The sequence below is a fragment of the Chiloscyllium plagiosum genome, chromosome 22 (genome assembly GCF_004010195.1).
Source record: "Chiloscyllium plagiosum isolate BGI_BamShark_2017 chromosome 22, ASM401019v2, whole genome shotgun sequence".
Taxonomy (NCBI): Eukaryota; Metazoa; Chordata; class Chondrichthyes; order Orectolobiformes; family Hemiscylliidae; genus Chiloscyllium; species Chiloscyllium plagiosum.
This window is the reverse complement of record NC_057731.1, coordinates 37263378-37275475: the sequence shown is the minus strand read 5'-3', so window position 1 is coordinate 37275475 and position 12098 is coordinate 37263378. Positions and strand designations below refer to the sequence as shown.

The 12098-nt window shown below is 39.9% G+C and overlaps 1 protein-coding gene across 3 annotated transcripts in view; it reads right to left on the bottom strand.

The window, feature by feature from the left end:
• The window catches only part of atrnl1b (attractin-like 1b), a 944158-nt gene that overhangs the window by 835521 nt on the left and 96539 nt on the right, over positions 1-12098 (bottom strand). For all 3 annotated transcript variants that reach the window (XR_006314946.1, XM_043712811.1, XM_043712812.1), the window contains exon 6: positions 11040-11214. Coding sequence is in view for 2 of the 3 variants with exons in the window: in XM_043712811.1 (XP_043568746.1) it covers positions 11040-11214 (175 nt within the window). In the remaining variant the exon portion in view is untranslated. The remainder of the gene's footprint in view (positions 1-11039; positions 11215-12098) is intronic.

The following is a 12098-nucleotide window of genomic DNA, read 5'->3' as shown; positions in this document are numbered from 1 at the left end:
AACAAACTAATTTTGATAGGTGGATAATGGCATTGAAGATAGATCAAACATATGATATTAGAAAGATGATCATTTTAGAGAAGTTCGAAAATTCACTTCCTGAAGTAGTGACAACTCACATGGAGCAGACATTTAAGACTACAAGATTAGCTGAAATGGCAAACGGTTATGAGTTGGTTCATAAAGCAAATTTAGCTGTGAGGGAAAGAAATTGGGAAAATAAATCACCAGGTGTTATGGGAAAAGGAGACCTCATTGAAGATAGTAAGGATGGTTTACCACAGGGTGAAAAGGAAACCCATGAGGGGAAAAAAAAGGTAAAAACGCCCAGGTGTTTTCAATGTAATGTAGTGGGCCACGTGAAGTCAGTGTTGGTGATTTAGAAAAAGTACTGGGAAGATGGATGTGGGAAAACAGGACAAGCCAGTCAGTTTTGTTGAAGTGCTGAAGGAAAGCCCAGTGGAAGCTTGGAAGCTGCAAAAGAATGTACAACCTGACCAGGGGCTGGTTGAGAAGACAGTGCCAGATCCCTTTAAAGAATTTATTTGCAAGGGTAAGATTTGCTCATTTTTGCCAGGAGGAGGTGAAGAAATTAAAATTTTGAGACATAAAGAAGCAAGTGCACCTTTGATATGAAAAGATGATAAAATATGTATTTCAGAGGGAGCATTGCCAGAAAAGTGAGAAGAGTGTTGTTCCATTATATAAATAGAGGTCAGAGAGTCCGATGATAATGTTGTGGTCTAAGTAAAGAAATTCTTGGTTCCAATTTATCCTTGGTAATGATAAGCTGGACCATCAATGGGAGTGATGCCGACTGTGGTTGAAAAGCCAATGGAAAATTATGCAACTGAGGTGTTACAGGAAGTATATCCTGGGATTTTTCCTGACTATGTGGGAATGAGGTCACAAAGCCACTCATGGAACCAGAAGGAGAAATCAAATAATAAAGAAAACTAAAGTTCAATTATCAGAGACTCTGCTTGAACAAGATGTTAAGAAAAAACAAGAACAGGTAGAGGACAATAACTGAATTCCAACAGAAAGATAAAACACTAAAACAGTTGGAGCAAAAATCCTACATAGAAGAAGAATCTGAGTGCATCCAGAATGCTACTATCTTAAACATGGTATTCTAATAAGGAAATGGAGACTATCACACATTTATGCAGATAAGAAATAGGCAGAAGTTCATCAAGTTGTATTACTAGTGGGCTTTAGACAGAATGTGTTGCATATGAATTACCAGGTGGTAGTCATTTGAGAGTAAGGAAAACCCAAGTCAAAATCAAAAACATTTTTATTGGCCCGGACTGCATAACAATGTGGTAGAATTTTGTCAGGCATATCAAATGTGTCAGGTAATTAGAAAACCTCAGGCAGGGATAAAACCAGCACCCTTAATACTCATTCCTGCATTTGAGGAACCTTTTATAAGGGTCTCAATTAATTGCATAGGACCCCTACCTAAAACAAAAAGTAGGAATCAATATTTGCTGACCATAGTGGATGTGTCCACTAGAATTCTGGAGGCTATTCCATTAGGCAGTATCAAAGCTAAAAGGATTGGAGAAGAGTTACTTTTTTTTTCCCCCATTAGATAACCGACGATTCACAGAGATGCAATTGCATTAAGGGTCAAATTTTACATCAAACCTATTAAGGAAGTTAAGGACAGTTTAGGAATAAAACAATTTAAATTCCCTGCATACCATCCAGAATCACAGACAGCATTAGAATATGGCATCAAACTTTAAAGACCATGTTGAGGGCTTATATTCAAAACTATTCATTCAGAGGTTTGGGATAAAGGAATTCCATTTGTACTTTTTGCAATTTGGGATGCACCAAATTAATCTCCCTGTCCATTTAAATTAGTTTTTGGGCATGAGGTGAGAGGAACACAAATTAATTAAGGAGAAATTGGTGAGTATCAGAGTTCAGAAACCACACATTTGGACTATTTGTCAAATTTTAGGGAAAAATTAAATAGAGCTGGCTGGACAACAGTTAAAAGTAGCAAAGCATGAAATGAAACAAAAGGAAGACACAATATCAAAGAAATTTCCAATTTTACTTATGTGGATGGGAAGTATTAGCATTGCTTCCAGTGGTCAAGGCAAGATTTAGTGGGCCTTATCAAATTGAAATGAAATTGAGAGAGGTAAATTATTTCATAAGAAAGTCAGATAGAAAGAAATCTCAGAGTGTGTGATGTGAATATGCTCAAAAGATATTTTGATGGGGAAGGAAAACAAATGGAATGGGTTACAGGTTACAACACAGAATGAAGAATCAAGTTCCAATGATTCCTAATTGGATACGCCTCAAATTAAATTGGACAATGAGGAAGTTCTCAAAAATTATGGCCTGAATGAGTTATTCACATCATATGGGGAGATATGTGAGAATAAGCTGGGAAGCACTCGTCTAATTATGCATGAAATAGATGTATGACATGCTGATGCAATTAAACAACATGCTTGTAGACATAACCCTCCAAAGTTGGCACAGGTTCAAAAAAAACATTGAACACATGAGCAAAGGCACTATAATCAAAGTGAGCTGCAGCAAATGGAGCTCACCCATAGTAACTGTTCCAAAACCAGTCAATATCCAACGATTGCATATAAGGAATGTGTGGACTATCACAAAGTTACAAAATCTGATTCATATCCTATTCCACATTTGGAAGACTGTATTGAAAAGGTAGATAAGCAACTTATAAATTGGACTTATTCAGATGATATTGAAAGAAAGAAGAAAATTCCAACTTTCATGATACCAAATGGACTGTACCAGCTTAAAGTCATGCCATTTGACATGAAAAATGCATCAGCCACAAAGAATAACCAATAAAGTTATTGCGAGATTACCTAATTCTGTGGTGTACATAGAGGACGTGATCATTTTTAATCGCACATGGAAAGAATATTTGCAGCATCTATCAGAATTTTTAAATTGGCTTTGGGAAGTGGGCTGGATGATAAACCTGGCTAATAGGGAGTTTGCAAAAGCCAAAGTCACATTGACTGATGGCCCCATGGGATGTGAAAACTAAGGTTTTTTGGGAGTTTCCCATACTATCAATGAAGAGGGCAATACTATGATTCCTGGGATAAAGTTTTTTTTTAAATCAGAAAGTCGTATTGAATTTTAGCAGTGTGGTTGCTCCTCAGACTGACTTGAAGAGTTGCAGAAAATTTCAAATGGACAGAGGACGGTAAGAAAGCATTTGACAGCCTGAAAGCTGTGTTAACCACTGCCAAGCGTTTGCCACACCTAATTCACTAAGCTTTTCAAGGTGATTATCAATAAGAGTGATGTGGGTGTCAGTGCTGTACTCTTACAATAATACAGGTGCTAGAAAAATACAAGTGCTAGAAAAACCTACTGTGTATTTTTCAAGAAAATTGAATAATCATCAATATAAATATTCTATAATTGAGAAGGAGACCTTGAGTTTGGTGCTGGCGTTGCAACATTTCAACATTTATATTGTCAGCAATGTGTCTTGAGACAATTGTATGTACAGATCATAACTCCTTAAAGCTTTAGGAGAAATTTTAGGACAAAGATTTCACACTGTTTAGATGGAAGTTATTATTGCAGCCATTCAATTTGAAAATTATACCCCCAGCAAGTCGAAAGAATGCAATTCACGAGGCGTTGTCACAACTTTGATGAATTTTCTTCTTTCTTTCAATATCATCTGAATAAGTCCAACTTATAAGTTGCTTATCCCACCTTCTCAATACAGCCTTCCAAATGTGGAATAGGATAGGAATCAGATTTTGTAACTTTGGTAGTTAGTTAGTGGGGACAAATAAAATGGACTGACATGGACTGTAGTAGTGATTGTTTGCATGCTTAGATCCAATGTAGTATATATGCATTTAGTGTTGTGATTCTGTTCGCCGAGCTGGGAATTTGTGTTGCAGACGTTTCGTCCCCTGTCTAGGTGACATCCTCAGTGCTTGGGAGCCTCCTGTGAAGCGCTTCTATGATCCTTCCTCCGGCATTTGTAGTAGTTTGAATCTGTCGCTTCCGGTTGTCAGTTCCAGCTGTCCGTTTCAGTGGTCGGTATATTGGGTCCAGTTCGATGTGCTTATTGATTGAATCTGTGGATGAGTGCCATGCCTCTAGGAATTCCCTGGCTGTTCTCTGTTTGGCTTGTCCTATAATAGTAGTGTTGTCCCAGCCGAATTCATGTTGCTTGTCATCTGCATGTGTGGCTACTAAGGATAGCTGGTCGTGTTCTTTCGTGGCTAGTTGGTGTTCATGGATGCGGATCGTTAGCTGTCTTCCTGTTTGTCCTTTGTAGTATTTTGTGCAGTCCTTGCATGGGATTTTGTACACCACATAGACAGCTAGTATATTCTCTACTTCTCTTTGTTACAATAATTTCAAAAGGATCCCTTATACAGTGTAAAACATTCTGAGGGAGGATCACTAGACCCGAACCGTTAACTCTGATTTCTCTGCACAGTTGTTGCCAGACCTGCTGAGCTTTTCTAGCAATTTCTGTTTGTTTCAGTCACTATCAAATATCCTTCCATTTAACACTGAGACTCTGGTAATAGCTGCAGATTCAACCACATCAATATCTGGCTTGGGAAATTAATGTGATCAATTTTCCATCTTCTCTGCTGAGCTTTTTCTGACAACTTGCTTAGGAAGTTCGACTGGGACAACACTACTATTATAGGACAAGCCAAACAGAGAACAGCCAGGGAATTCCTAGAGGTATGGCACTCATCCACAGTTTCAATCAATAAGCACATCGACCTGGACCCAATATACCGATCACTGCAACGGACTGCTGGAACTGACAACCGGAAGTGGCAGATTCAAACCACTACAAATGCAGAAGGAAAGATCATAGAAGTGCTTCACAGGAGGCTCCCAAGCACTGAGGATGTCACCTAGACAGGGGACGAAACGTCTGCAACACAAATTCCCAGCTCAGTGAACAGAACCACAACAACGAGCACCCGAGCTACAAATCTTCTCACAAACTTTGAATGCATTTAGTGTACTAATAGCACAAGACAAAAAAGGTTTTTAAAATTGAAGGCATCTTTCTAAATTGGGGAATGGGCGACAACACAATGGCTTTAAAAGGTCTATTTTGTCCTTTTTTTTGAAGGGAGGTTTTAAAGCTGACATGCTGAGCTGCCTATTGAAAACTTATAAAGCAAACAGCTTGGCAGGCCTTGGAAATTTTTTTGTTAAACGTTGGAAGAATAGAAGCAGCCTAAATAGGTGTGGTCAAGCTCCCACAGAGCCAGGACGTTTAGTTTTAACGTTCAGCAGTTATTGCTGGATTCTCAGCAGAGTTTGGAAGCTGCAGTCCATCTCCCCCTGCTACAGAGTTCTCATGTTTTTCCTCCTGGGCTACAAGAATCGCATGATACACAATATATTTTATTGGCTGCTTTTGCCAAGGGTGTTTATGGGATGTTACTTTTTGGAACAATTAATTAGAAATAGTTACTGTATCTATTACTGTGTTTAGTATTTTCATTGAATTACAACGATGCCAATTCTTTAATATTTCTTTGATTGCATTCTAACAATGGTGTATGAATAAACTGCGTTTTGCTTAGCATCGAGTAGTTCGACCAATCAAACTGCATCTAGAATGCAACATCTTACATTTACTTTTAAAGTTCAAAAAAGTTAGTGTCTAGGTTACCTTCTTAATATATTTTGAGTGGGTCTGCTCTGGTCCATAACACTACAAATATCTGAATTTTCTCTCTCACCATTACATGAGCATTATTCGGCATATTGAGGGATGCCAATTCTTTCCATTGCTTATGATGTCAGCTGTCTTGATTCACTAAAAAACTTTTGCTCAAATCACAAACACAGAATTTGCCAATTTTATACTGACATAGACAACGCTGCACCTGTTGCAAACTAGACAGTTCAAAGGCAATAATTCCCTCTAGCAACAGACGACTGTTCTTGTTTTTCAACACAAGCTATAACACATTAATATTTAACCTTACCTGCAGACAAGGGACGGATGATCCTTATTTTAAAAAAATCCAACTATCTTGAAAAGGCAAATGCTTTTTGGACACTTACCAGCAGGTGGTGATATACCCAACCCCACAACTGCTAAACAGAATCTCATTCTTTCTCACAGAACGTAAAAAAAATTAGGAAAATTGAACAGGATAGACTTCCAAAACATGAAACCAGATGGATCCAAAAATATACAAATTACCAAAAATATACAAACCTGTTGACCCCCCCCCCCAGCCTCAGAACCATAGCCTCCCTACCTGGAACACCAACATACAGACTAGCCAAAAGAACTCCACCAAAAACTAAAGCACCTAATTGAAGATTCACACCACTCCATTCACTCTCCAAGAATTCCTGAACACCAAAGGCACCAAAATAGAAGAGGACAAAATAATGGTCTCCTTTGACATTAAAACCCTTTTCACGTCAATTAACATTGACCTGGCCAAAGAAACACTGGCATCACTACTAGGAAAACCAGGACCACAAACACCAACTTCATCAGAAAAGACAACTTTGTCAAACTAGTAGACCTGTGCCTCAGCATCCACTTCACATTCAATAACAAAACCAAACAGGTCAACGTAACACCTATGGGATCACCAATATCAGGGCTCATAGCGGAAGCAGTAATGCAGAGACATGAACAAGCTGCCCTCCCATCTGGACCATCTCTAACACCTCCCTCCCCTTCCTAGACCTCTCCATCTCCATCCACGAAGACCAATTCAACGCTGACATTTTTTTTTTTTACAAACCTACCGACTTTCACAGCTACCTGGATTACACCTCCCCCCACCCTACCGCCTGCAAAAATGCTATCCTGTATTCCCAATTCCTCTGCCGCATCTGCTCCCAAGAGGACCAGTTCCACCACAGAACACACCAGATGGTCTCCTTCCTTAAAGACCGAAACTTCCCCTCCCACATGGTTGAAGATGCTCTCAAGGTTGAAACTTTATTGCTGGAACAGCACAGCAGGTCAGGCAGCATCCAGGGAACAGGAGATTCGACATTTCGGGCACAGGCCCTTCTTCAGGAATGAAGATGCTCTCAAACCCATCTCATCCACATCCTGCATCTCTGCCCTCGAAAACCACCCCTCCAACTGCAACAAGGACAGAATCCCATGGTCCTCACCTTCCACCCCAGCAACCTCCTCATAAATCCCATCAGCCGACATTTCCGCCACCGACAAATGGACCCCACCACCAGAGATATATTTCCCTCCTCACCCCTATCCACTTTCTGCAAAGACCGTTCCATCTGTGACTACCTGGTCAGGTCCACACACCTACCAAGCCACCCTCCCCTCCTGGCACCTTCCCCTGCCACCACAGGAATTGCATAACCTGCGCTCACACCTTCCCCCCACTCACCTCCATTCAAGGCCCTAAGGAGCCTTCCACATCCAACAAATTTCACCTGCACTTCCATACATCAGTTATTGTATCCATTGCTCCCAATGTGGACTCCTCTACATTGGGGAGACTGGACACCTACTCGCAGAGTGCTTTAGAGAACATCTCTGGGATACCCGCACCAATCAACCCCACTGCCCCATGGCCAAACAATTAAACTCCCCCTCCCACTCCGTCAAGGACATGCAGGTCCTGGGCCTCCTCCACCACCACTCCCTCACCACCTGACGCCTGGAGGAAGAACGCCTTATCTTCCGCTTTGGGACCCTTCAACCCCAGGGTATTATGTGGACTTGACCAGTTTTCACATTTCCCCTTCCCCCACCTTACACCAGTTCCAACCTTCCAGCTCAGCACCACCCTCATGACCTGTTCCACCTGTCTCTCTTCCTTCTCATCTATCCGCTCTACCTTCCTCTCCGACCTATCACCTTTATCCCTATCTCCATCCATCTATTGCACTCTTAGCTAACTTCTCCCCAGCCCCACCCCCCTCTCATTTATCTCTCCACCCCCGAGGCTCCCAGCCTCATTCTTGAAGGAGAGGTCTGGCCCAAAACATTGATTCTCCTGCTCCTCGGATGCTGCCTGACCTGCTGTGCTATTCCAGCAACACACTCTGGACTCTGATCTCCAGCATCTGCAGACCTTACTTTCTCCTTGCCCTCCCATCTATCCGACCCAAATTCTGGGTCCACTACCTAGATTACGCCTTTGTCATCACAAAATGGAACAAATTAGAGGAAACATACGACACCGTGACATCCTGACAGGCATAAAATTCACAAAAAGGAAGAAGAGAATGACAACAGACTCCCATTCCTACATGTGACAGTTGAAATGTACAGTTAATGGAGAGCTTCAAACCAGCATCTACACAAAAACAACAAACACTGACTTCAGAAGCAATCATCCCAACACCCACAAAGGGAGCTACATCAAGACATTTCAACAAGCTACATCACACTGCAGCATCCAAGAACTACAAAAAGCAGAAAAATGTCTATATAATGCTTTCAAGAAAAACGCGTACCCAATAAACACAATCCACTGATTCCTCAGATACAAACCCAAACAAGCAGACACAATGCAACCAAAAATTATAGCCACAATACATTACATCAAACTCACATCAGAAATGACTTCCAGACATTTACAAGATACCATGCAAGAACTGTAAAAAAAAATCAGACAAAGTAGCAGGAGACTTGATTCATGAACACCAACTGGCCACCAATAGACATGACCCATTATTGCTACTTTCTTTACATACACTTTGATTGGGCCAACACACAGATCCTCGGACAGGCGAAACAATGACACGTTTAAGAATTCTGAGAGGCAGGCATTCTAACCAGAACTCCATCAATAAAATACATTGATTTAGCTCCTATCTACCTCCCCTTGAAATAAAGAACCGGAAATGGCATCACCCACCTTAAGAAACCAAGACCTATAAACAGAGACGGGACATATCACCAGCGCTTCACTGGAGACTCTCACTGATGATGTTACCACATATGGTGACGAAACGTCTGAAAACAAATCTTCAAGCTCAGCGAGCTAACTTACATACTTACCATCAAACTGAGCTACAAATCTTCTCAAAAATCGCTAACAATAGACAGTATTATGGACCAGGTCAGACCCCTCAAAAGACTTCAAGAATGTAGCCCAGACCCCTAACTTTGCTAGCTGTTTTAAGCAGGTAAAAAGTCGATATTCCAGGAGAGAATCAGCTGGTCAAACCACTTAGTTTTAAACAAACAGAATTATTCACAAGATTACTGAATGAAACACAAACAAAGTGAAGAGAATACCGAATAACTTATTCTACCTGAAAACCCAATAGATTATCCCAATTTAATGATGCTGTTCCAAAATCTTGCAAGAAACCCCATAAACACCCCTTGGAACAAATGAAAAAAATCAAACAGGTTCTTACAAGATAGAAGTCAAAGAGAGAGTTCCAGCCTGGACCTGTTTTGTTTTTGTGTCCAGCAGCTTTTTTCCACACTACTGCTAAATACCAAACCAGAGAAAAGCTGAGCTGGGAGAACTGGGCACTCCTCTTTCATTGTAGAAGTGTTTGTTTTTAAACTTGAAAGCCTTCATCCTGAGGCAGTATCTGTTAGCTATTATCAAACAAGCTCCAAAACCCTACACATCAGACCTTTCGAAGTCGGTGTCATTTATGACGTCTGAAAAAAAAAGCCAAGGACTGCATAAACTTGTTAAAGGAGCAGCTTTATCACAACAGACCATTCACATTTCTTCTCATCAGGTTGTGCTCATAAATATCTAGCACAAATGGTGATAAGAAATAGAATTAGGCTATTAGGCACTTCAAACCTATGCTGTCATTCTATATTATACCTAATCATTGACTTCAATTCCAATTTCTTGCCTAATCATAATATTCCACAATCCTATTACCAATCTCAGCCTTTGCCAAGCTCAACAAATAAGCCTCCACGTCAGTTGTTGCGTAGAATTCAATTAGATATAAATGCTACGGTGTCATCAAGGAGCACTTTAGTTGGTAAAACCACTGCGTAAATGAGACATACAGAAAATAATTCAGTTTCAAATCACAATCGGACTACTTGATCAACAACACAGTGGCTGCTGATGTTTAGCAGTCCTGAATGTGGGTGAGCCATTCACTTCAGGTTGCATTCTCAAATCACTATCCAAAGATATTACTAAAAAGTATATATGTGAACATTGAATTTGGGCACAAGGAGGCTCAAGTGTGAACAGCCCACAATTTAAAGATCCTGCCAATACTCATCATTTTTTATGTACCAGTGGGCAACAGGCACCTAAGGATTATCATATTAGGTGTCAATATCTTCAGCCAAGCTAGGGAGAAGGTATGCAAGGAATATTAAGAAAACCTATGCAAGTTATTTACAGTTCAGTAAATTTTCTGGAACATTGTACTGAAATTTTAGGGAAAGATATGTTATATCAAATCTGGGTGGTATCATACTTGATTGTGCAAAGTCAGATTAAATCATGCTGTAATAGCAAGGAAATGGAGAAGCAGCAGTTTATGAAATCTCCTCGTAAATTTAGAGACCAGAGACGCCAAAACTTCAGAACTATATAGAGAATCTGCATGTCACAACCAGACACTAACAAGGAATCCCTTTTACAAGTCTTCATAGACCTTTCTAGTTAACTCCAACCATTGGCAATTTGATCTGATGAAAGAAAAGGACCTGCAAAGTGAAAATTTATTAAACTTGTTGAAATTTCAGATAGGAGAACTTAGGTTTCAAACAAAAGTCACTTCGTAGCTTGTATGTAGAAAAACGGCATGGAACTTCATTAAAAAGCTTTTTAAAAATGCAATGTATGGGAAAATGTCGAATGTCAATGTATTTAAAAAAAAGCAAGTGGCCTATTTAAATTGCTATACTTGGAGATTCCAAACATAACAGATGTCTGAACTCTGCAGACTATCAAACAAATAAGAAGAGCTAAGAGATCATCAAATTTACATGAGTAAACATGCAAGTCTTCAAGTGAAATACAACAACTGCTAAGACTAAATTACAAACACATACTTACTTAAGGATCATCTGCGATGAACTATAATTGAAGGTATATCCACCAATTACCCACATAAACTTCCCATATACAACAGCCTTGTGAGATGCACGGCTCACACTGGGGCTAAAGGGTTTAATGTTTGGCAGTACCCAATAGGATTCCATTGATGGAACAGTCAAAGAGCAATCTGGTCCTAGAATACAAATGTAATATTTCAATTGTTTTGTGACATGCGTTCTTAGTCAACCCAGGGACATATAGCAACAACTCACAAAATTCAGTATTAAACAACTTAAATCATATTTGAAACATGAAGTGTACATTTTCATTGTCAGATAATGATCACAACAACGAACATTAGAATCCACATATTTAATTACATTGCAGAATTTGCATTCTCAAAAAATAAACATCTTTGAAATGTGCTGCCTCAAAATGCATCAGTTAACTGAAACAAAAGCATTAAATTTGGTCAAAATTTCAAGTCAGACAGCCATTTCGATCCACTGAATTCATAATACCTGAAATATCCCATCCCCAAATCCATACTGATAAATATCTTCCTCACCCATTATTGACACACAAATCCCCTCCAAAACATGACAACTAGAACTGATGTGATACTTAACTATTGACAAACTACTCTATAGTTCTATAAAGATTCGACCGAACTTCCCTACTCCTTTTCTTTTAAATTCCATGTCTAAATTTAACAAATCCAAAATTCCATTACTAACAAATCTCATTATGTCGAGTAACTTCAAAGATGTATGCACACACCCCTCAGAATTACAGTTCAAGAAGTGGTCATCATGTGTACTCAAAGCTGAAAATGAGTTGCTGGAAAAGCACAGCATCCAAGGAACAGGAGAATCGACGTTTCGGACATGAGCCCTTCTTCAGGAATAAGGAAAGTGTGTCCAGCAGATAAAAGGTAGGGAGGAGGGACTTGGGGGAGGGGCGTTGGAAATGTGATAGGTGGAAGGAGGTCAAGGTGAGGGTGATAGGCCAGGAGAGGTCAGGAAGAAGATTGCAGGTTAGGAAGGTGGTGCTGAGTTCGAGGGATTTGACTGTGAT